The 26,998-nt window shown below is 37.7% G+C and overlaps 1 protein-coding gene across 1 annotated transcript in view; it reads right to left on the bottom strand.

Annotated features, from left to right (window-relative positions):
- Positions 1–26,998, bottom strand: part of LOC121634615 (copine-8) — a 93,446-nt gene that overhangs the window by 24,067 nt on the left and 42,381 nt on the right. The window contains exons 6-11 of the mRNA XM_041977417.1: positions 25,489–25,565; positions 11,091–11,154; positions 9,138–9,241; positions 7,704–7,808; positions 4,667–4,708; positions 3,274–3,349 (exon numbers count right to left, since the gene is read on the bottom strand). Of these exons, the coding sequence (XP_041833351.1) occupies positions 3,274–3,349; positions 4,667–4,708; positions 7,704–7,808; positions 9,138–9,241; positions 11,091–11,154; positions 25,489–25,565 (468 nt within the window). The remainder of the gene's footprint in view (positions 1–3,273; positions 3,350–4,666; positions 4,709–7,703; positions 7,809–9,137; positions 9,242–11,090; positions 11,155–25,488; positions 25,566–26,998) is intronic.

The raw sequence follows: 26,998 nt of genomic DNA, 5'->3' as shown, positions 1-26,998 counted from the left end.
CTTTCTAGGATTTGTAAATATTAAACTGACACAAAGTGCATCAACTCTCAGGAATGTACAGGAATGTGAGAGGAGGTAGGAGCCTACATCAGGATGACAAAATATGGGGCCAGTTGTTCAAACGTGATCTGATTGGATTGGATCAAATCTTAAAAATGGGTTGTTCAAAGGGGAAAGGAGGATTCTGAAAGTGAATTGGATTATGTAATCCAATGCTAGTTGTGTTCTGGATAAAGCCTTCAGTTTGTGTTCAAAACATTTGAGCTGGATTTGCATAACTTTGAACCAAGAAAACAAGATTATCCTGATCCCAACAAGGGGTTGGATTTCAAGCGGATTTTAGCAAGAAAATGTGGTAAAACCTCAAATTTGGTCAAATAATAGAATCTTTTTAGTTGGTGCATATGCTTATATTTATATGTTAGACTTGACTTGTTCAACCATAACAGTGATAAAGTAGATAAAGTAGGAATAGGCTACCTATTAAGCCTTTCAGCGTAATACAGCAGAAATAAAATCATCAGATGATCATGTCCCCATGAAATAAATCCCCAAACAAATTTCAATAACAAACACAAATAAAATAATCTCATTTCCTTCATTCATCGCTGCATAATCAGAGAAGGACCTGTCAAAAATCATTTCTAACAGTTGCATCCCTTACTACACATCCAGTCAGCCCCTCGTTCTGACAGAAGGCCAAACGTTGGTCTGGTTCCTCAACATGGAGCTCAGGTGCGCCATTAACATCGTCACAAAGAGGGACATGGAGCCTTTAAGACGTTTCCAAAATGTCCACAATGTAGTTGTTAATATGTGTTTTATATTTGTTGTAGCTCAGTTGAGAAGTCATAAAATTGCAAATAGAAGTGGATGTTGAAAAACACTTTATAAAATAGTTTTTCTTATCTTGATCTTCCCTATTTCAACAGACTTGACCATTTTGACAAACTTTTTGGCCAAATTCAACAAAATATTAGCTAGATAACAACGTTAGCATGCATAGCTAAACTTTTTTTCTTTGAATTCTCTGCATTTAAATGTAAATTTTGAGTGGAAGTGATTTTTTATTAAATTTACTAAAAGGAAAAATAATAATGGTAATGATAAAAATAGAAAATCAAACAATCTTTTATGTATAAAGAAGTACTTCCAGCTTAGCCAGTCAGCACGAAAATAACACCTTTAAGCAACACTCCTAACCTGCAGCATATCCAGAACCAGAGCCATTTTATTAATCGATTCCCAGACATCTGATTTAATGATAAGTATTAATTCAGAAGTGGTTTTCAATTTATACCTTTTCTCATACTACAACCTGGGCATAATAAAACACTTGAGTACTCCTGTATTTCAGGGACCAGACAGAAGCAGATCTGAAACTCCTCTAAATCCAAACCCTGGATCTGTGTTTTATGACCTCATTTAACCATAACAAGGTTAAACAAAGAGTTGGCCTCGAGGAAAAAACACACAATTGTGCTGATTTACGCATTTCTCCTTGATTTACTCTGAGCAGGTACTCGTGAGAACACAACTGGCTTTGAAGGTGAAATGAAAAGTGGGTATAATAACCACACACACACACACACAGAGCATTTTAAAGTGCTAAGTAATCGTCTATCTGCAACGGTCTCGTTAAAAAGGGGTCAGAAAAAATGGCTTAAATTGCAAAATTACAAAGTGTGTGATTATATGTGTGCGTGTAGACGTGTGTGTGAAAATCTGAGGACTATTAGGCAAACAGCAGCTGTCCCCTGTGTGTTTCCTTCTCTCTGTGGGATTCTGTTAATCAAGAAGTGTTGACTCTTCCTGGTAAAAAATGAGTTGATGATTTGTGATAGTGCTATTGTGAAGACATGTGTGTGTGTGTAAGACTATGAAGATTTTCTTTTTCCTTTTTTTGACAGGAAATAGGAAAACTACTCAAAATTAAAATCAATCATATGAGCGCCCCTATTAGCATCACCATTACCTCCATTATAGAAAAACTGTTTATAAGTTTCTCTAAGCTCGTCTGCATATTTTCCAAAGTTTCCCCGGCAAACAATTTGCCCAATTATTTTTCTTCGTGCTTACATTCAAAATAATGATTTTTACAACACTAGAAATCCAAACTTAATACAGACAACACTGTTTTTAACAAAACACCTTACAGTAAGCATGTTACAGTAGATTAAATGTGAATGTGCTCACATTTAATCCACATTCATTTAATCTGAATCAGGTGATTATTAGTTATTATTCGGTTTTTTAGTTATCCTACATCTAATCATTATTAGAATGGGCGTTTGACGGCAGAGTATGACTGTTTGATTCTTTATACAAATGAATTTATTTATTTGGATGACACTGTTGGTATCAATACTGCTGCAAATTAGTATTTAGGTAGAGTGGAGATACTTTTGAAACCCTAGTCATAACACCATGCAAAATGAGACTATAACCCTATAGGTTAATTACACCTAAATCAAAGAAAATAAATAAAATTAAAACAATTTCCAACATCTCACTATTTAATGTAAACATTTTGATTTTCTTATTTATTGTTCAGATTTTTTTTTTTTTCAGACATATCTGCATGTGTCACTCATTATGCTGTGCTTCACTTGGGATTGGGGAATATTTAGGTCCAAAAAACAAACTGTAGATATTTTTACTTTGACGTGGGATGGAGTGCTCAGCCTTCAATCTCACCACAGGACCAAATTTCATTTGTCCGTCAACAGTAGGCGGCCTAGCAGTAAACTGCTGCTTTGCCATATTGAACTCTAGGAGTAAATTCAGCTTTCTTCCAACTTTACATTTGCTCTGTTGCTTATCTACATTAGCATGGCCTCACTTAATTAGTTGGGTATCTAGTGTAGTGTAAAATGTTGTTCCTGCTCCCTAATTCTTAAGTGTGATATTTTAAGCAGATGGTCTGTGATCGTTCATGCAGAAAAAAATCGTTACATTACCAGGAAGTTGACACAATGTGTTAAAATCTTACTTTAATCCCGCTGCCTTTAAGTGAAATGTTGGGGCATTTAAATCTAATTAAATTTTAAACATAATGTGTTTTCATTGCAGCTGAGTGGGGAGGAACTTAAATAACCATTTTAGAATGATTTAATATCTGCAGAGAAAGTATCAGACAGAAACAAAATGCATCTACAGTCCAGCAACTGTTCATCTGATCTGGATCAGAGCTGCTGCTTTGAACTGAATACAGTTACACACCTCAAGTTACTCAAGAGTTGAGGCTTGTGACACACTTTCACACAAACTCACCTCGTAGACATTGAACTGGCTCTGTCCTCTTGACAATTCTCTGTAGCTGGTGTGGAACTCTCCAATGAAGTCGTGACTAGAGTGTGGCGAGAAAAGTGTACAGAAGGAGACAGTCCCACAGGTCCCATTTACTTTTTCTTTCCAAAATCCAGACAATGACATAATGCCAGTTCCCGCATGGGAGATAAAAACTTAAAACACACTGGAAACAGGAGACATTTGGGATGTTGTTCTTGTGCTTCATCGTGTGTTGTGAGTTTTTAAAGCAAACTGAACTCACTGTTCCCATAAAACAGTAAATAAATAAGCTAAGTTAGCTAAATAAGTAAAGATAACAGAAATGAGGGCTGTTAGTATCAAAGCCACACTAATGCGTGTACAGGACCTGTCAGTTTCATGGGAACCAAATCATTAAATCTCAAAATCCCAAAACACCTTGTAAAACACCACTGTGTGCAGTCAAATCATGAGTGACACTGAATAGATCCCAAAGTAAAAAGAACAAAAAGAAATGTTGCTCCTTTTTCTTTCTGTGTGCCTGCCATCAACCAGAATCCGGACTCATAATTAAGCAGTCAATCAATGATGCTGCGGCTCAGCTCTCTTACCTACTGAAAACATAGACAGCTGTTAATTATGTGCAGATTGGACTAGATTAACAAAACAGACATGTTGAATTTTAATGTAATCAAACTTCAGAGTAATAAATAAATGTATCTTTTAACATGATTACAAGCTCTAAAGTTATCTGTGCATTTTGGATAAATATGTTATATTAATATCTGCACAATAAGCCCAAACACACATGGTGCTTAAACTAAACTGGTCTCTGAAATTGCTAAGGTAGGTGGCAAGTGTCCATGTAACATCTATGAGATGGATAAAGATTTAACTCCTCTGATACTGCTCAATAATTTAATCTTTGGTGCAACAGTGTTTGCATTAAAAAATATGTGCTTAGCTACTGCTTTGGAAACCCAACCACATTTACAGAACCAGTAATAATCACAACCCCAAAACAACAGTTTTGTCCTCTTTGCACTGGTTACAAAACATCATGCATGTGATAATTTTCACTGATGATGCTGCATTCAGGGCTATAACTGATATAAACTGATCAACTGTCCCACCTGTAAGGCAGCTGGCAGCTCACTTTCAGATCAGAGATAAAGGGCTGATGCTCTAATAAATATTTTAAATTAACTTAATTACCGCACAGTCAAGTGTAATGTCATCTATTCATGTTGACATAGGAAATATCTTGGTAACCCTTTCTAATCTTTTTACTGAAACTTTTAAATTTGCATCTGCAGCTTGTATTTTCGTGTCACAACACATGGCTCTTTCCCACTTTACAGTATATTTGATGAATTTTGTACAAAAGAAAATTTACCTGCCATCTCTGTCCCAGTCGTACACCTCAATCTTGATCGCTCTGTTGGGAGAGACATCAGATAATTATAAGGGAAAATAGGCAAAAAAATTAAACAATAAAAGAAAACTCCCTTTTAATTAATACATAGTTATGCTTTTTAATTATTCCTGGAGCTATTGTAAAGCTTAGTTATATTGTACTATAAAAAAATAAAGACTGTTGTGTAGTTGTTTGATAAAAAGAAAGCTAATCTCTCTTGTGATCGTTGCCATTGAGCTTTTAGGAGAGTAAGATTCATTCTGCAGCTGATATTTATTTCAACATATTGTCTACTTGTCCCCGTATACAACGCTGATGTTTGCTACTTATGCGGAAATTAGAAAAAAAACAGATGAAAGAATAAAAAGCTGGAAACATATGCGCTCTGATATCTCCATACCTACCATCTCTATCAGATGAAAATGAAATAATATTAATGGGAAGCGGAGCGGTGAGGCAAAAGGATAACAGAACAAACAACAAATTAAAACAGAGACGGGGAAAGTCACTTTGCAAGATGGAGTGACTCGGACTCTCTTGGTTAATAAAGTTTGTTATTTTGACAGTAGAAATCAGGCAAATCTTGAACACTTTTGTGAAAAGTTTGCAGCCATAACTTTAAAAGCTTTCTTAACATCTTAGCAATATCCAAATTTGAATGGGAGCCAGGGCTGCACTTTCCCATCCTGTTCATCTTCCAGTACGATGAGTACAAACACAAGACGACATTAATGGGCCTTCTTCTAGCTGCTCGAAGAGAAAGGAGCACATTAGAGGGTAAGGGAGCAATAAAGGTAAGGAGTGGGAATGGGATAGCTGACAATAATGGGTACTCTTGGGATGAATGAGTCTTCTGGTTAGTGTACCACTTTGTCCTCAAGAGAAACCGCTATGTGCAGAAGTGACAGCGTGAACATCTATGTTTCATCTATTTGTGTGTGGGTCTCATTAAATCATTGTTGCACCACGTCTCAGCAGGAAATGTGTCATTTCTAACTTTGATGATGACATGAAACTGACAGCAGCCTCACTGCGTGCACATGTATGCGGTTAAGTTTGTGTGTGTGTCTGTGAACGCATGTTTGAAAAGCCCACCAGAGCACCTATGAGCAGAAAGACACAGCTCGCTATTGTTTGCCAGCTTAAGCTTCTCCTTATCTCTTTCCCCAGGCTGCAGACACACAGACTCAATGCATGTGTGCCTGTGTACTGTAGATGCAGCTTCCCCAGTCTGTTGATGATAAGACGTGGTGCGACTCAACTCCACCAAGAAGCTTATTGGACCAAACTTCAGATCAATGCTACTGTCTGCTAGCTCAGCTAAGATAAATTCTATTGTACCGTTTTCAGCACAAAGCTACTACAGACACAAGGGACAGACACACACGGCTGACAGAGGACAGATAAAAACTTTCCTTTACTCATTTGTTGTTGAATTCATTGACTTGAACTTCTCCTGAGATGTTAAATAAGAAGGAGCTTGCATAATTTTTCATTAAAGAAATTTATGAAGTATTCAGTTGCATCTCATTGATTCTTCAAAATGAACAAAACTGCATATCGTACTGTAATACACTCTTAACATTTAAATAAATAAATACACTTTTTCTTTTGCTCCGACTGTTCAAGACAAGAGAGAAAAAAAGAAAAAATTAGAAAAAAAGAAGAAGAAAAAGAAAAAAACCAATCCTACATTTAAATCACACCTTCCTGGACTCAGACTGGTTTTGGACACCATCCCCTTGGCTATAAATGTTACATTATGTACCTAGTTAGCAGAGAGAGTCTTGTCACTCAGCATATCTTAACTATCAAGTTCCATGGACAGCTCCTTCATCCTTGGCCCCTCCAGGATCAGTTCTACAGACTGTACCTGTGACATTTACTGACAACTTAGCCTGAACAGGAGGATGCTTGTCTACAGAGTTATGCTCCTCTTGCACAGACTGATATATTATTACATAAATTGGATGGGTTTACATCTCACTTTATTGTAGACATTTTTTTTTATCTAAATGCCTTAAGGCAAATAAAGTACTGCACAATTGGGTCTTATACTGTAAATGTAAATTTTCAAGGATGATATTGTTGTGTAGAAAAAATTGAGCTAGCTGATAGCAAAGATGAAAAACTTTTTAAACTATTTGATTCCAATTATCCTGGAAGCAGCAGGATTAGCAAAGTTCTTTTCTTTGTAACTGTGCTTTGTACACTAGATATAAACTAAAACAGTAGATTTTATTTTCTTTTAGGCAAAAAGACTGGGAGGTTTTGTTCTGAATCTTCAAAATGAGCAGGTACTTACTGACTATCTACAATTCATCACATGGCTGCTGCAGAGAAGCAAAATGAGAAGTTTGGCCAATTTCTAAACTTATTATTGAAGTTGTGACTCACTTTTATCCTGACATTATAAAAAATGAAGGGTGGCTTTTGCTTGGCGAGTACTGGATAAGCCACTACTCAGACTCCAATGTAGAAAACCAAACACATATATTCCTACTTAGCAGCTGAAAACAGCTTTATACATTATTCATACATACTGTATTTACGTCTGAATGTTCATTTCCAAAGTTTCTCAAAATGTAGTGCATGCATTTTTCATATAGTTGAGACTCATAGTGTCATATTTATTTACTTTTTATTGACTTATGTTTGGCGAACAACAACATGAGCTGCAATGTTCACATCTCTGTCAAACAAAGTCATATTATGATTCTTTTTTATATTTAAAATGAACCAATAACATTTTGATAGAGACATAAACTTAAAATTAAAATACTGAGAGCAGTTTTTTATTTTTAGAAAAAGATGCTAGAAGAGGAACCTTTCTTATAAACCACACACTGTGTCATACAGCCTGAAAAGGAAATTAAGACACTGCAGGAACATCTCCAGAACTGCTAATAATCTCCATATCCTCGATGTCGAAATAAAGCTCATGGTCAGTTAAGGTGGGTGTCTTTGCATCTGCGATGCGTTAAAGCTGGTGCAATACAATCTAAATAAGTATTACCTGTCATAGTCACCATTGCAAAGAGCTCGCACAGGGATTTTAAAGGCTTGCCACACAGGATTCAGGGTGTTCTTTATTACTTCTGTCTTGTGGCAGATGGTAAACCTGAAAAGAGAAAGAGGAAGGAAAAACATTACCAGGGAGAGAAATTATAATAAGGTTAGAAAGCAGGGAAGAATGGTGAAATTGACAATTTGATTGTGGATTTAAAAGAAAAAAAAACAAACATACAATTAAATAAGGCCTGACTAATAACACTTACTGGCTTAAATATTCTCAAATTACCTGCTTCTGTTCAAATACCTCATTTGAAAAGCCACAAATTTAATCAAATACCTTGAAACACAGAAGCAGCCATCCCATAATGTAATATGTTCTTGGTCAATGATGTAATCTAGTTTTTGTTTGACAGTTTTATTACTTTCCCCTGCAAGAACAAAATATCAGTACAGTGCTACAGCGGGCTGCTTTGAGTTGTACTAAGACTGAAACAAAAACATCTTCCTAAAGGTCCACGGCTACATGCTCATTAAGTTTCAGCTCAGGTTTCCCATAGATTTATAAATTAATATAAGTCACAAGTGTTGTACCAGATATAACAACAGAAAAACTAAACAAACATAAGAAAAACGTGTTGCACATTCAAGCTCCATATGCAGTTTACTTAATGTTTTGATCATATATATATATATATATATATATATATATAACCTCTGTATACAAGGATTCTTGACCAGCTAGAGAAAGGGTTCTTTCATCAAACGTTTCCTAAGATATATAACACGTGTTTAAAATTATTATTCTTTTGTAACTAAAATGAATCTTGTACAATAAATTTGAATCTTGTACAATAAATTTGCATTAAATGATGTACGCATCTTCCTGTCATTTTCTGATTCAGGGGTCACGGAGGGAGAGAGATTCCTCAAGTCTGTTGTGTCTGTCTCATTCTATGAATACGAAAAAGGGTTTAAAGATAAATTGAACATGCTACAGCAGTTCTTTTAAATGAGGCTTTCCATTAATTTTCCTCTCAGTGAGAGTGGGCAGCTGTGGAAGCCACAGTGATGCCCTGACACACACACACACCCACTGAAAAGAGGTAATTTAATTAGTCTCTGCAGCTAGTAGGTGGAGTGGTACCTTCCAGCACAGTCTCATCGGACTTGTAACACACTACAGGATGGAAGAGAGCACTGGTAGGACTGGGTTGAATACACACACACGTTAAAATCTCGGAACATACACTGCAGCAATGCACTTAGCCAATACTTCATGTCATTCACACACATGCTTAAACAGGCGGCATGACTTTTGATCCGAGGCAAATCAATGAAACCCATTTCGTTTGAATGAAGAGGATAAAACCAAACATGAAAGAAGGAAGGAGGAGTGATGGAAAGACTGCGAAGGGGGGAAGGAAGGGGAACTCACGTGCTGTCCTCGTTGCTCCTATAGAAGACCAGGAAGGGATCAGACTTGCCAAAGAAATCCTTTTTGTCCAGCTTGTTTCCACAAAACTGCATCATTACTGATTCCTAATGAGGAAAAAATAGGAAAAGGGAAAATTCAAAAGGAGTATGTCTATTAACTGTAAACATGATATGGCCAAACCTCATAATTAACATGCATGAAGAAGCATTTAGATGTCGTTAACTAACAGGTGCAGACGTGACTTAAGATCTCATACAGGTGTTAAATCTACAACTGAAGTGTGTTAATAATTGTGACTAATGGGTTTTTAATCAAGCTCATGTTGATGGATAGCTCGTGGAAGGCCTAAAAATCCTGAGCAGAAATGCTAGGAAATGTTGACACTCCTGAATTCAAATATAATGTCCAATATAAATGAAAAGAAAAATACAAAACTAAACTAAAAAACCATTTATTCAAAGGTGATGGTCATCTGTGTGATCTGAAATGCAAATCACCCCTCTGTTATTGCTCTATAATGCTGACTGAATTATTCGTCTTTGATGGCAAAATAGGCTGAAAACTGCTGAAGTGATTTCTTGAAAAAGGAGAATAACATCAAGGGTAAAAGCAGCGAGGAGCTGAGTTGGGTCATTCCACGCCCTAAAACAGGCCGATGTGAATAAAGATTCAAATTAATGATTAAAAAAAAGGAGATAATCGACAGTTTATAGTATTTTAACCAACAGTCTCCCAGATATCACATTAAGAGCTCAGGAAATTGTGCCAGCTTATAAGAAAAAAAGATCATTCAACTTTATATTAAACAGCTTATTTCCATCTTAACCTGACTCTCGTCCTACTGAGAGTGGTTTTATAGCCTCACAGTCTGATATCATTGGATGAATTGGTGCAAATGGCATTAAGATCGCAATGTGCCACTATTTGAGACCATTTTACAGATTGTGGTGATATAAAATCTATTTTTGATACATGTATATAAGAAGATGGCAGTGGGGCAATGAGTTTTGGCTTTGCTTTAGCTGTGTTGAATGCACAGAAATTGATTTCAGTCTGTCACAAATAAAAATGGCTTCTTTCTCATTCATTTTACACCGGTGTCCTCATATTAAAAGAACCCATGAGAGAGGAGGTAGAGACCGAGTTTCCAAGCAGCTGAAGCCTCAAAAGGGCAGAAATGGTCAAAAGTACAAATGTGTGTGAGAAGAAAAGAGGGATGTAGTGATAATAATGTAAATACAGAGTTTTGTGGAAACACTGTTGATATGATTTGACAAGAGAAAACTGGAGAGTTCAGTTGTAACTGATAGCAGTCACATCAACTTTTAACCCTTGATCAATGTAGGGAAATGCAAACTAAAAATTTTGTTTAATGTATTTACTATTTTTAATTCTTTTTTATTTGACCTTAACATCTTTTATTTTTTCAGTGTCTTCGCTTCCCTGATGCGGTTAGTAAGGGTTAGGACGGCGCTTCTAGAGACATAATTTCATGTATATGTGTGTCAGTATGTGATCATGTGTATGCGTGTGTTGTATGTTCTGGGGGATTTCATGGGTAAATTGTTTCTTGTCTGTTTTTTAAATTTGTAAATTATGTTTTTAATGTAAAGCACTTTGCGTTCCATTTTTTTTTCATAAAAAGTGCTTTATAAATAAAGACTGATTGAAATGGAGTTTTTTTTATGTACTCTACAAACAAAATGCAATAACTTTTCTTACTTTTTAATATCTTTCGTGTATCATCTAATCTTTCAATTTATTTACTTGGTTTAAACTTGACAAACCACTGGGATGTAAAACAAAACAAATATTTAACAAATATGCAAAATATTTAGCTTGTAAGTACACTTCAATGGGCAATTTGTTGTTTTTATGCTGTTTTACAAATGCATACAGCAGGAACATAACGGCCGACATTGCCAGATAATGCTGGTCTATTCAGGCACTCACCCTGCAGTTGTTCAGCTCCTCAGCTTTCACAATGATGGTCCCACATTTCTTCCCCGGAATGCCTCTATAGAGGAAACAAGACACAATATAGCTAAAGGTCAAGAACTTAAAGTCACACTGAGACTGGCATGGCCATGCTCTCCTGCAGGAGGGATTTAGTAATTTTTCACACTTGAAAGTCAACAGTCAAAACGACAATAATCAAAAGATGTCCCACATTTACTGAGAGGAATGATTGCCTCAATATCAGTGCAGTGGTTACATGACAAGACCAGTCAAGTAGGATATCAGGCTTGGTGGGACCCTCCATGCGTACATTCAGAAAATCCTAAAGAGATCACATTTCTCCCACTGAAAATGTTCTTGTTCATTTTACCAGTGACCTTCCATACGTATATGTGCTATTTTCATCCAACTTTCCATTTTCCTTGACTACGAATCTTGTTTTTATGAACGATACAACAAATAAAGGTAGCTAACCTACTGGAATTCAACACCTCCAGACTTTTCCAAAGTACAGCAGAAACACTGTTTAAAAAAAAGGATGTTTATGTTTTTTATGTGGGTTTGTGATACGTTGATAGTTAAAATGGGTGTGTACGATATGTGAGCTTCTAATGTGTAAGCACTATTTCTAAATAAACATGGTTTTCAAGGAAACTTCCATTACATCATTCACAGCACCAGCACTGAACTATTACCAATGTACTATCTCTAGTTTGGAGCAGCGTTTTTATGATGATCTAAAACAGTTATTTACTTTCTTTTTTTGCTAGCTCTGTTTATCTTTAGTGATTCCTGATGGAAACTAGAGAAGTTTGTGAACCTTTAAATGATGTGCTTCTGACTTGTTCTGACGTAGATTCTTGGGCCTGAAACTTCACAGCTTTTTAGTTTCTAGCCCAGCACAACACTGTTTTCTTTATGGTACCATGTAACACGCTAACAACTGGATAATAACACACTTTTGCTGATAGATAAAAAAAACCACAGCATGGCAGATGCAGTGAAAAGATCCAGAGACAATAGCAAACACGAGGAAAAAGAGATGAAGTGTATAAATACATAGGAAAATAGTTAATAAAATTGTTGGATTTTATTGATGGAGAGATCTCAAGAGGAAAAAAAACAGGATGCAGAGTTGTTTTGTTGTTGCTTTCTGTAAATAACAACTGACTAGCTCTCTTGTTCTGTGCTGTGTTTACTTTTGTGCTGTGGTCAATTCCTATAACTACATTATACGCTCATATATTCCAGCAATCTACTTTAGTGCCCTGTATCACGGCTAAAATTAACAAAACATAACAACATTGTGTTCATTCTTATTATTTTATTTGTCAGCAATTTAAATGCAAGATAGTGGTTACTGTGTCTGCCTTACAAACGGGCACATCAGTCCGAATGCCTGACCAACATACAAATGACTTCCTCTCATGTCAAGAAGTCCGATTAGTTTGTGCAAATCTGTGCAAAGGGTTGGAAGTTTGCAGCCATTCCAAATGCCATGCTCGTTTGCAGTACATCACAACGTCACATATATACTACGTAAATGACGCTGTATGTGTTTGAATTTCAGGTTTGTCGCTCCCTATCTTAGGTTGATGCTGTCTGTGTGTTTACTAGTCTCTTCACCATGTCAACAAATACACGTGGCCATCCATGGTTTGTGATTTTGTGGTGTTTCATCCTACACTGAAGGGGGAGCCAAAGAGCAAATTGCCCAACTCTCTACAGGGATTTTAAGCTGCATCATATGGCAGCTAGTAGCCAGTTCAGTGGGGCTGGAATCAATCAGGAGGGTTTACTGTAGGTGCATCTGTAACTCTCAAAATCAAGGAGTTTTCCGAGATGGAATGGGTACTCTCAAGTTAAGTAGGAATACATTCCTTTTATTTTTGCATAATGGAACAATCATAGTAACTAGGCATGAGTCATGGAAATGGTTCCCCTGTTAGTTATAAGCCTGTACACAAATGCTGGAAAACTGACATGGGTCTTAAATAGCTGTTAGTATTACCTTGCTAGCTAACAGGCATTTATACTGAAAACGTTTTCTTTGCTGGCCTTTGATCAAATACGCAGTGAAGCTAACAGCTTTACACTAACAATGTAAAGACTGTAGAACGAAGAACCAAGATCACTGACATCAGAACAGTTTTTTTTTTTTGAGGTTTTATGTAATGGCTTCCTAGAAACATAGCTGTAAAGCATCTATATTCCCTTGACTGTGGGAAACACTTTGTATGCTGTAAGATATTTAATGCTTTGTCTTCTGGTTGAGCTTGGCTTTATTTTTCAACTCATGTGGTAAAACAACTTAAAAGAGTACTGTATGGATGATAATGGGATCCACCACTAAAGGTAACATCTTTTATATCAAACGAAGTCTTTGTAAAATAAAGAAGAGATCAAGGGTACTGTTCATAACAAATTGAAAAAAAAATCAGTTCTGGATCAATATATATATAAAAATATCATTAAAACTCTTTGATATATTCTGGATTGCTGCGGTCATGTATCTACCCTCATTACAATCCTCAGACCAGTGTGTTGTATGCAGCTAAAAAAAAAAAAAAACCTATCCATGCAAGAGAAACTGAGCAGGATGACATAATTTGACTTAACCTCTGAGAGGTTCTGAAATCTGACTATGATGAGCTCTGCAATGAGACCCATCTGGCAGAAATAGATTCAGGCAGTCATTTTGAAAGCCCAGAATTGGGGTCGAGGACCTCTGCGTCACTGTAATTCAAAGTTTCCTTTTACTCCAGCACAGGGAACAGAGAGGAACATCCTTTCAAAATGGTAGACTTATCAAAATGAAATTGATACTGGAGCCAATGAGCTGAAAGCTTTCATTTTTCTTTTTTTTTTCGAACTAACAAAAGTGTTATTCTTCTAGCAATTTGATGATGGGAAGAAAAGCTGAAATGGCACATAGTGTGGGAAAAAAAGATCTATTTTTCACATTATTCTTACTTCCTACTATTCTTAGATAGCGCAGTGAGCTGAGGTCACATCATTTATGCTTTATGTGTGTAAAGTCGATGGAAATTTAATGAAGATATATAAATGATCAAGACAGTCAACAGGGGAAAGCTACACCGGCAGACCTTTTACATTGAAACAGTACAAAATAAATAAATAATCTCTTTTTCAAAAAGACAGCAAGTCTCTTTTTAACCAGTAATTGCTTGACTTTGGGGGAAAAAAACAAGAATATGACTGATTTCTTATCACCAAACTGATGAAAGAGTCAAACTGCCTTCCTACTACTACTTTGACCTCAGCATCAATTACTTCAGGAGAGATATGTTTCCAGATGACATTGTCATGACAAAAGTCTGATAAAGGGGATTAGAGAGAGAGAAAAGAAAAAGAAAACAATAAAGCAATAATGATGCTCTTCCCCAAGAAGATAGGATTATTAACTAGGAATGCCATCACTTGTCTCCAGACATTTTGCATGATGATAACAGGTTTATAGAAACCCCATAAAGCTTCCATCTGAAAAAATCCCTTATATTTTAAGCAGCAAAAAAGCTGCAGGAGTTTTGCTTCTTTTGTCTAAACACTGATAATGCTATAAGAAACTATCAAGTAAATGTGCCCCTAGATTATTAGCTCATCATTTTAATCATTTTACCATCCAGATGGGAGAGTGTTACTACAGATCAAGGCAAGCTGATACCCAGAGATGACTTCACATTGAGAGCATTTTGTTTATATCCATCCATTTTTTTCATATACAAGAGAAGAACCTATTATGGTAATCACACACATTCATACAATACTTCTTAGTCTATACCAATACACAATTTTTCTTATTCTCTTTCAAACAACAATTAATTAATCGGAAACTATTTTTATATGTAGTCTGAGGAAGATGGGTATCAAACCACCAACTGACCAACTGCTCTTCCGTTGAACATAAAAACAACTCATTGTTTTTCTTTCCTGTTTTTTCTGTGCATGTTTTTCCTGCACTCTAAGGATGTTGTTCATGAAAATTTCCAATGTTACGTACAACAGCTAATTTTATATTTTCACAGTCTCACCAACCTGACTGTTGAACAAATCTTGTTGCAATCTTTCCTCATGCAGTTAAAATACATTTCTAGAACAGTTGTGCATGTTATGGTTGAATGGTTCAGACCTCCAGTCAGTATCATCACAAACAAATTCTGTGAAGTTGTGCCGGGTGACTGAAATGGCCATGACATGGCTGTTCACATAATATCCATTTTTTTCTTCTCCAAGTAGTTTTTTTGTCATTGTCTAGCTGCCTGATGAAGTTGAAACTGACATCACACACTTGAAAAAACACACTGCTTCCCTAACCTCAACGACATAGTTGCCAGGTCCAGTTATTATAAGCAACTTTCTAAGAACACTGACACTTGTTTTTCACTTCATTTCATAGATCATTGTGCTTGTTTCTTTCAGATTATAAGAGAACACCACCTCCAGCAGAATTCATTTCAGCATACGAAGGCTGTGGGTGTAAATGTGCTACATCTGCAACTCTGGTAAACATGTTAAAATATTGCTTTATGTAAATAAGGATCAGAGGGTGAAATGCTGCTGATAATGTAAACATAGCTGTTGTGTTTGCCGCGGTCCGGCTGTGCCACGGTTTTGTTCTGACCTCCGTGGCTCTTCAATTCACACTGGAGGCGTGTCAGGTGTGGAGCGCCCGCGAATGCAGTCCACCTAGCTGGATATGGAGGTCATGCAATCTTGTGATTCTCCACTTCCAGGATAAACGACTCGTCGTCCATGATGAAAAAATATCACAGAGTCACCCTGAACGGTTAAAGCAGCAGTGCAAATCTACACGGGGGCTTTTATTTTGAAAAATACACACTGTTCCCTTGTCTAATTTCCTGTCTGCCCCTATCTGAACTGCTGAGTTTGATGTGTTCTGGGTGTGTGCTCCATCAAAAACAGACTCGACATGTAAGTTTAGAGGAGAGCTTCTGGGATGCTTCTGACGCGCTGCGGCACCAGTGTGGACCGAATCATTGACTAAAACGGCTGTGAATAGCAGCGTAGGTCGTGCTGTCACTGTAAGCGGTGCACACGCACCCGGAGAAAATAAGGGGTAAGACAAAGTGATATTTCTGATTAATGAGTATTTAAGTTTATTAACTGATTAATTGGAATTTAAGTTACTTTGAACTTGACATGGTTGTTACCAGATGGTTTGGTTGGTCTGAGTATTTCAGAAACTGCTGATCTACTGTGATCACTCAGTCATCACTAGGGTTTACAGAAAAAGAAAATGCCTTGTTGATGAAAGGAGTCAGAGAAGAATGGGCAGGCTGGGCGGAGATGACAGAAAGGCAACAGCAATTAACAACTTGCTACCACCAGTACATGCAGAATACAAACAGGAAAGTAAGGCTACAATTCACAAAGGCTCATCAAAATAAGACAATAGAAGACTGGGAACACGTTGACTGGTATGATCAGTCTCCATTTCAGCTGCAAAATTCAGATTGTAGGGTCAGAACTTAGTGTAAATAACACGAAAGCATGGATCCCTTCTGCTTGTATTAACAGCTCAGGCTGCTGGTGGTGTAATGGTGTGGGGAACATTTTCTTGGCACATATTGGGCCCTTTGGTACCAACTGAAAGCCCAGCCTACCTGAGTACTGTTGCTGACCATGTCCATTTCTCTATGACCACAGTGTACCATCTTCTGATGGCTACTTGTAGCAGGATAATGCACCATGTCACAAAGCTCAAATCTTCTCCAAATGCTTTCTTGAACATAACAATGAGTTCACTGTACTCCAATGGCCAAAAATATCTGAGGACTGTTTCCAACACCTTCTTTAATCTATACTACTAAGAATGAAGGCTGTTCTAAAGGAAGAAGGGGGTCCAACACAGTACGAGCCAAATAAAGAGACCAGTAAGTGTATATTTAAACTTTTAATGCTCCGAATGCCTTAAAAAAATACAAGTTTTAGCAGAATGGCAGAACATATATGTTTGTCTTGACCTCTCTGATGCTGTTCAATTACTTTACAGAACTAGTTTCTAACAATGAACCTTGTGTTGTTTTTCAGTGTGAAGAAATGTTCAAGCAAACAGACAATAATTTAAAATGCAGGGCAAAAAAATGTCTGTTGATGTATGTAGTTGAATATATAATTGATATAAATAAAGATGTTTACGGCTTTAAAACTTCTAAGCGATAAAAAGTAGTGGTGCAGAGGCAAAGGTTATTTTTGCGATTGTTCCAGTTAAGGATTAAAGTCTCTGGCACTCGAGAGATTTTATCACCCCACTGATTAAAAACTGCAAGTTGACTTAAAGCTTAGTTCTTCAGAAACAGAAAAGAAGATGCCTTTCTGAAACAGAAAAGGTGACTGTTTCTATAGCAAAGAAAAAATAATAAAAAAAAGAGAAAAACAGAAAAAAGGAAGAAAAATAAACATTAAGACCCTTATCGTCTCTTTCCTGTTTATTCTCACCTGTTTAAAACATGTCTCACCACAACAATATGCAGGGAGAAATAGTTAAAGAAACAAATACACACTCGAGACATGCTCCCAGAATCTGTCACTATGACAACTCAGCAGAGCAGAGGGCCTACACGATGGGATATCGAACAGAATTCCTCAGCTCGTTATTTTCCCAAATGCTTGCTGTCATTCCTCTTTTGTCTCAGATAGTTGAGGTTATTATTCTGGTTGACAGAGGCACCTAAAAGTGGCATGTGCTTTTAGAGAGCATCAGTCTGTGTGTTTGTGTGTGTGCGTATACGTATGATTTGTGGGTTTGCGCTTTGGGGAATTTGGATGGGTAAAAGAGGTTTATTTTTTCATGTAACTGCCTTTGAATATATATATATATATATATATATATATATATATATATATATATATATATATAAATATAAAAGTGTGTATGTGTGGATTCTCTCCAGTGTGGGGGACACGGCCCCCCAGTGCTCCGATTACCACTGGTACTACTGTTGTCTTCACCTTCCAGGCTTTCTCCAGCTCTTCCTTGAGTCCTTGGTATTTCTCCAGATTCTCGTGTTCCATTATCCTGATATTTTCATTGTTGGGGATGCTACATCGATCACTACGGCTTTCCTTCGATTTATCCATGATCACAATGTCCGGTTTGTTGGCTACCACCATTTGGTCAGTCGGTGGCCAACCAACCGGACATTGGGGGAGGTTTGAACCTGGGGGTGGTGGCCTTTCTGTGTGGAGTTTGCATGTTCTCCCTATGTATGCGTGGGTTCTCGCCAGATATTCCGGCTTCCTCCCGCCGTCCAAAGACGTGCATGTTAGGCTATTTGGTCAATCTAAATTCTCCCTAGGAGTGAGTGCGTGTGTGAATGGTTAGTTGTCTCTTTTTGTGTTGGTCCTGCACTGGACTGGTGACCTGTCCACAGTGTACCCTGCCTCTCACCTGTTAAATGCTGGTATAGCCTCCAGCTTATATATTTCTACACAGTGGGGCAAAAAAGTATTTAGTCAGCCACCAATTGTGCAAGACCTCACCCTTAAAAAGATGAGAGAGGCCTGTAATTTTCATCATAGGTATACCTCAACTATGAGAGACAAAATGAGAAAAAAAATCCAGAAAATCACATTGTCTGATTTTTAATGAATTTATTTGCAGATTATGATGGAAAATAAGTATTTGGTCAATAACAAAAGTTCATCTCAATACTTTGTTATATATACGTTGTTGGCAATGACAGAGGTCAAACGTTTTCTCTAAGTCTCCTAAGTGGTGTATTTGGGATCATTGTCATGCTGAAAGACCCAGCCACGTTTCATCGTCAATGCCCTTGCTGATGGAAGGAGGTTTTCACTCAAAATCTCACAATACATGGCCCCATTCATTCTTTCCTTTACACGGATCAGTCGTCCTGGGCCCTTTGCAGAAAAACAGCCCCAAAACATGATGTTTCCACCCTCATGCTTCACAGGTGGCCTGGTGCTCTTTGGATGCAACTCAGCATTCTTTCTCCTCCAAAACGGCAGGTTGAGTTTTTACCGAAAAGTTCTATTTTGGTTTCATCTGACCGTATGACATTCTCCCAATCCTCTTCTGGATCATCCAAATGTTCTCTAGCAAACTTCAGACGGGCCTGGACATGTACTGGCTTAAGCAGGGGGACACGTCTGGAAATGCAGGATTTCAAACAGGTGCCATTAATACAGGTAATGAGTGGAGGACAGAGGAGCATCTTAAAGAGGTTACAGGTCTGTAAGATCCAGAAATCTTGCTTGTTCGTAGGTGACCATATACTTATTTTGCCTAGGAATTTACCAATTAATTCATTAAAAACCAGACAAGGTGATTTCCTGGATTTCTTTTTCTCATTTTGTCTCATTGTGTGGTTTTCGTCCCAGTCGTGGAACAGTGAACCAGCTCTACACTCTCATGGGAGTTTGCTCAACCAATCTACATGTGCTTTGTGGACTTGGAGAAGGCATTAGACCGTGTCCCCCTGGGGACTCCTGTGGGGGGTACTCTGGGAGTATGAAGTGTCGGACCCCCTTGTATGAGCTGTCCGGTCTCTGTACGACAGGTGTCAGAGCTGGGTCCGCATTGCCGGCAGTAAATCAGAATCGTTTCCAGCGCGGGTTGGACTCCGCCAAGTCTGCCCATTGTCACCGATTCTGTTCATAACTTTTATGGACAGATTTTCTACGCGCAGCAGTGGTGTTGAGGGGATCCGGTTCGGTGGTCTCAGGATTGGGTCTCTGCTCTTTGCGGATGATGTGGTTCTGTTGGCTTCATCGGGCCGTGATCTTCAGCTCTCACTGGAGCAATTCGCAGCCATGTGTGAAGCTGCTGGGATGAGAATCAGCACCTTCAAATCCGAGACCATGGTCCTCAGCCAGAAAAGGGTGGAGTGCCTTCTCCGGGTCGGCAACAGGGTCCTGCCCCAAGTGGAGGAGTTCACGTACCTCAGGGTCTTGTTCACGAGTGAGGGACAGATGGAGCGGGAGATCGACAGGCGGATCGGTGTGGCGTCTGCAGTGATGCAGATGCTGCATCGGTTTGTCATGGTGAAGAAGGAGCTGAGCTAAAAGGCAAAGCCAAAAGCTCTTGATTTACCGGTCGATCTACGGGTTTCACTGCTTAGGCGGCTGCCCTCGCGACCCAACTCCGGATAAGTGGCAGACAATGGATGGATGGATTTTAAGGTTGTTGATATTTACATCCAGTTTCTTAAAACTGTATAGAAGTTAAACGTATGAAACTATTATATTATTGAACCAGGTTTTCATCATGACGTTGAAAAATCTGTTGTGTACCCATGTCGTGTTTCCTCTTTTTAGTTTATCCAACACATGGAGGTTGAGAAGTGCCTAAGGAATACATCTGCACATGTGAGTGTGTTTGAGGAAACACTACGAATCCTCTAATCAAGACGCATGGGTTTTCAATCAATATCTAGCAAGAGATGGCTAATTAAGTCTGGGCTGCAGTGTAACACACTCACACGTCATTTACATTATATTCCTAATAAAGGTAGAATATCTGAGTGAGACATCAGTTGTCATTATAACAACATGAGGATCCGTTTATTGTCGATCATGCCCTTACACGCAAGCATACACAGTTACACTCTTCTTCCCACAAAAGGCAGCTCATAACCATAATTCTCTCCCACAAAAGGACCAGCGACATCAAATCCATGTGACAACGCAGGCAGATAAAACTTTCTTTGTGCTTGCTTTACAATTGCTTATAATCAGGCTTGTATTCAAAGTCATCAGCCTTTGTGCAAGTCTGTGTTTTCTTAGCTCACTTGTATCTGAAATTGTCGCCCACTTGGCTTTTCAATAGTTCACCAGGGCTTCTCTCCGACCCTGTACCCACTTAAAATGAACACTGAGCTCTTGTTTATTGCAACAAAAGAGGCAAAGTTAAAAGAGATAAAAAAAGAAAGAAAAAAGATTACAAGCTTGTAAGACACAGGCTGAGATCACAGATTTGTGGAAAAGGGAGCAAAGGAAAGAAATAGTGGCAAACAAGTTGAAAGAGAGAGAAAATAACAAAGCAAAAACATTAAATGAGGATCAGCATCATTACTTTGAGTGAAGTTGTTTTATTAAATCATTATGAAATGTATTTACTAAATGAGGGTTGCTCTCATCCAGATCTTTCAGAAGATAGAAATATAAATTTCAGGGTTTTTGAAGTGGGTTTGTGTAAAGTACTTCTGAGTCTTCCCTTTGTCAGGGACGCTACTCAGACCTGGGCCACAGAAGAACAGATTTTTATGATAGAGAAACTTTCACTTTCAAGCGGTTGGAGGAAACACCATATAGAGCGTATTATGTTGTTTTACACAAGATCAATTTTTAGTTTGTCACTATTTTCTCAACTGAAAATCTTCTGTGTTGCTCCACATACACACTGGCTGCCAAACATACCTGAAATGTCTCCTTGAGAGCAAAATCAATAGAGTCAAAGAATGTACTACCTACAAAAGCAGGACACTGAACTCACAGTGTTTATGGAGACAGTGATTTTTTTCGATTGACAGATTTCTTTCAAAGTTGTGATTTTCAGTTTAAACTCACTGTTTTGCTGTGGAGGAGTGGGTTTGACAGGTCGGGCTTAGGGCGAGTTCATCACAAGCGTTACAACAACATCCACTGACACTATGGCACCTGCCAGTTCAGGTGGAACACCTATACCATCTACAGCCATGTCTCTTTTTTACTCCATCACTAAAGTAAGTCACTAACTAGGTTTAGCTTTAACAGTTTAAGACACATCTTATTTTCAGCATCAATATGGGCTGTCAGTGTTCGAGCCCCATACTCTACCTGATGTGGCGGAAAACAAGTGAAAAACCTGGCAAGTACTAAACAAAGCCAAAATATTGAGCTATTTAAAAAAAAGGAAAGGACATCTTCTAAATGTGGTGATTCTCTATGTAACAATAAACTGCTGGTTAGCCAGGAGCTCTGCTTTACAAGCTACAGCACTTGTCAGCATCTCACCTCTTGTCTTTGTTTACTGTCACACAAATACACAAACTAACACACCCTCCTGAATGCCCACCCGAGTTTGACTTAACAACGTAATTACTTTTAATTAGTGCGCATTAAAATGGTTAAAGAGATCCCCCCACTGACTCCAGGTGTGTGTCAAATAAAAACTAATACTTTCTTTCACACACACACAGACACACACAGACATAAAGATGCAAGTAAAATGAAAACTTTAACAGCCGGGGTACTATTTTAATATAATATTTTTGGGTTGTTTTGTCACCTGAGGGGGAAAAAAAAAAAAAAAACATAACCTCCAGGCTATATAAAACAGCCTGTGCTTTCTTAATCATCATGTTGTGCAGCTAAACCCTCTCTCTATTTTATTAATAACAATAAAGTTCATGAAAATGTATTTTTGTCTAATTTTGAACAAATATTTAACTCTACTTACCTTTGTTTTTTTTTTTGTTTTGTTTTTTAGGAAGAATGTCTTTTTTTTTTTTTATTTTAAGGAAAATGTCTTAAATCTATGGACACCGCTGTTTTAATACCCTGCACATAATTAGCGCAATCTTCATTGTGGTCTTGGCGTGCATTTTGCCATTACAAAAGGACAAGCATGTGTGTATGTGATAACAGAGTGATGAGGGAAGGGTTTTCCTAAGAAGAGCTTTCAGGGTAGATGACATAGTTTTGCACTTTGGAGTGGTCCATGGTGCACGCATAGGCCTGCACACACCCTGTCTCTCACTTTCCATCTGCTGACTAGAAAACCTGCCTTTGCAATCACCATGGCGATGGCACAAATGGTTGACGATGCTTTGAATGAAGAGTAACGGTGGAGTACACACAGACAAAAATAAATAAATAAATAAATACATGGCCTGGCTGAAAGGTTTTAAGGTATTGAGTAAATACATGCCAGCTTTACAGCAACATCTCCAGGCTCATCAATACTTTAAATTAACGCAAACTAGGTTAAAAAGACAAACTGAAAACAAGCCAAGTGGGATTATGAGAGCAAATATGTAAAGCAAAGAGCAGCAATCTGGATGAGAGCGGATTACTGTGAGTCTTAATGAAGCTAATTTTACTTTTTGTGTGGTTATAATGAGCTGATGTTTCTGTCAGTAATCAAGGTGATGAGTCTCAAAACAACATGATATCATGCACATGAGCAACAGCAAATTACAGATGCAGAGGGACAAAAGTTTGTTCTCACTCTCAGTTATCTGATTTACTTAGCCTATTTGGATGACGATTTTTCTAGGACCTCGGATTGGGACAGTATTTATTTCCCTCATATGGTGCCACTTTCACTCAGCTCTCTGCATAACTGTCAGGCAATAAGTCAACTTAATAATGTGAGCAGTTTAGTTGGATTTAGGAAGTTAAAAATAGTCACTGTTATATCGTTCAATCCTGAAGACACAAATTAATCACATATTTATATATGCCGTATTCAGACACTAAATAGGCTACATAAAAAAAGTCTAACATTTCCCAAAAACTAACGTATCGCAGTTAATGCAACTTATCACAAATATTTGAGTTGTTCTTTTATTAATTAATTTCCTCACTTCTGTTCATTGAGTCTGCCTTGAAACTTTCTGGGAGGCCCACCTCACAATTACAAACCATTTACAGTACTTTAAATTTTGATACTTTAAAAATAGAGTCACTTTGCTGTTGTCATGGTTACAGTACACATATTCAGCTGAGGGCCCGTGTCCATATTGTCAGTGAGTTTCTCTGGTAGGACGACCAGGAATGTTTCCTGAGCATTTAATCAAAACCATCTCTTTTACAAAGCACCTTTTTTTTCCTCTGAGAAGACTATCAACAAGACATCTTTATTTTAACTAGCTTTAACTGTTTGCTTTCATTATTTATATGTTACTCTACCATTTGTTTAAAACTGATTTTTTTCACAATGAGCACAAAACAGAGGACACTTGTGCTAGAGCTACTATTAGAAGAAGCCCAGTTTCAGATCTGTGTTAAGTTAAACAAGTGACAGTTTTAAGTAGGACTCTTTCAGACGGTTGCAGAAACCAGAGCACAGCGTTCAGAGAGATAATTTACCCTGCAGACTTAACGTTTGCACGGTGGGACAAAACTAAAGACAGGCTCACACAAAAAATGTGTTTTTAGCTCTTTTAAACTTCCTAACTAAGACACACTTAGTTGTTTCAATTCAACAAACCTCATTTGCTCTACGTGGCTTCAACTAGGCAAAGAAATAATCAACTAATGCCTCATCAATTAATCAGCAGCTTTTAAAAGCAACAATTATGACAACAGAGCCTTTCTACAAAGTTTAGAAATTTTTTTAACATAAGCAACCGTACAAAAAAGTCAGAATGCTTTGAAATAGAGATGCTTGGTGCAGAATTTATCATCAAGGCAGCTGCACGTGTATCTTCCCACTTTGGAAACAACAGGAAAAAAAAGCTCTGACACTCTGAAAATAACTATATAGGCACACAAGCCCCTGTGTTGATAGAATAGCTAATAATGTTTTGTTGACATGTCCATTCACCTCATTATGTGTTGCTTCTCTTGTTATCATTTATGTCATCATCTTTTTTCTTTTCAAAACAATACAACCTACTTTGTTACCCTGATGCACAACAGATATAAGCTCAGTGTTTGCACATACACAGCATGAAGCACTTTAGTTTCTATATATTAGTTTGATCTCTGTATGTGTGGTATCTATGCAACACACTATAGCTTAGTTTCCCAAGAAACAGTGGTTAAGAATATTTCCGTTATACCACTTATGAAGAAGCACATAATGTTCTCAATTTAAGTACAAAGTAAGTACATCTATACAGCAGCATCTCACTGCTATCACACTCTCTTCCTGACACCACATTTTCCTCCATTCACCTGTGTACTCAGTGTTTTTTGCAAGGGTATTATGGCTTTCACTCTTTCCTAATAAATCCCCTCATATCTCTTTTCAGTGTACAGTAACACATTAGAGATAGAGACACACCATCACACAGAAAACTTGGACATTGAAAACAAATATGAATGATAAAGCTGGGAATTTCTTAACACAGTTTGTCAGTTTCCTTTAATTTTAATGCCATTACCTCATTAAGACAGTTGAATGACATGTCACCATAGCCTGAAAATGTTCCAGCAGAAAGTCCCTCTTAGACCAGTTTTCAGATCAAGATACAAGATGAAGGTTTTGTGAAACAGCTGTAGTCAGTGATTAAATAACTCCCAAAGGAAATGCTGTGGTTGCTCAGTGTGCTCCCTGAAAAGAATATGACTGACAGCTCTGGGAATATTTTGAATTTGTGTAACGTTACCATCAATCACCTTTGATCAGATTGGCATCTCAGCACATTCTCGTGCTAAAACTGTGTGCACACAGACTCACCCAAGAGGTTTTTCCAAGCGACTGCCCAGCGATCCAACCACCTCTCCGAGGGTGCAGTGAGCCTGGCCCAGAAAATCCTGTGGAGACAGCGAGAGACATGTGGACCACTTGGTCTGGAAAATAAACACAGCAAAACTGACAAACACAATGTTGTTTAAAGTCTTGAGCCATCCATCACTTCTTTATATTATCACCTGGAAATGCATTCCACAACAACTCTCATAGACAAGCTTTCTTGTCAAGTAGTCTTCAGGTTAGTTCTCCAGACTTTTTGAAGGCTTTTCCAAAACTTTTTGGATGTTGCTACCTTTTGTTCTCGTCTCTGTCAAGATCATCCCACACTACTTCAGTAATGTTTTGGTCTAGGCTCTGAGGAGGATTCATCCCCTCATAAGACCGGTTACCAAGGATTTTCAGTCCAGTTCCTCTGTCATTTGGTATACTTAAGCTATTTCTCTCCATTTCCCACCCTTAATGCTGCTAGATACTCTGCAAGAAGTGAGACATTTGTTTTCTCAAGTTGCAAAAAGAGCAAAGTTAGTTTTGACCCAGTTTTTTCATACTACATGAGTCCTTTGCATCAGCAAAAAACAGAAATATGACTTTCTGCTTCAGGTGTTTCCATATTAACCACACCCACTTTAACTTTTCTGATCTCCGGTGAGGCCTCAGGAGACAGTAGATGGTTCAAAAGATACATCTCTCAGGTCCTGATCAGGTCTTTGTTGAATTTATTGCTATTTCTTGAGAACGCTACTTTAAAATACTATTCATCTTTTACAAATGATTTTTAGGGCCTGCTACCAGCTCTTTTGAAAATGTCTGGCTAATGTAAAAAAAAAAAAAAAAAAAAAACTTTATCTTTGGTATTTTTCACAGGTGCAGCTAAAGAGTAACGACCAAATTAGAAGTCACAAAGTTTTGGGACAGGCTGCTACTAACAAAGTCAGAATGTTCTTTGCCAAGTTGTCTGCTCTGTGTAGACACAAGACTAGTTTATCCCTTCGGTGCGGTGACTTTTTTTAATACTTGAATAATTCATAAGTCAGTCTTTGAACTTAAAAGTGGTCATGTATTGGACTAGACTGAAAATAAGTAGAAAGAATTGAAAATGTCTAAAGGAAACTAATGGTTTAGACAATTTTAAATATTGCAATGAAGCTGTGCTCCTTGGAAGCAAATTATTAAGAAATGAGGGGTGGCTGAAGACTTTCGGACAGTACTGTATTTGCTAAAATATGAAGCAACACAAATAATCTGGTCTCACGCAGTGCAGCCCTTCAGGCCCAAGCATATTAAAAAATCTCGATGTTCCTGATAAGTAAATAGTTATGGCCAAAAGTACAGTACACAAAACAAAAATGAAATCTAATGCATGCATGCCAGAAAAAAATGATTTTGATGATTTTGATTGATGATGATAATGTAGCCTTTTTAAATACTGTCTGTATAATTTACAGAGTGGCAATCAGCTTATTTTGTTTCAAACAATAGCCTTTAAAAATCAGCA

Source organism: Melanotaenia boesemani, chromosome 23 (assembly GCF_017639745.1).
Source record: "Melanotaenia boesemani isolate fMelBoe1 chromosome 23, fMelBoe1.pri, whole genome shotgun sequence".
In the NCBI taxonomy this organism is placed as follows: Eukaryota; Metazoa; Chordata; class Actinopteri; order Atheriniformes; family Melanotaeniidae; genus Melanotaenia; species Melanotaenia boesemani.
The sequence above is the reverse complement of the archived record's forward strand: the minus strand, read 5'-3'. Positions and strand labels throughout refer to the sequence as shown.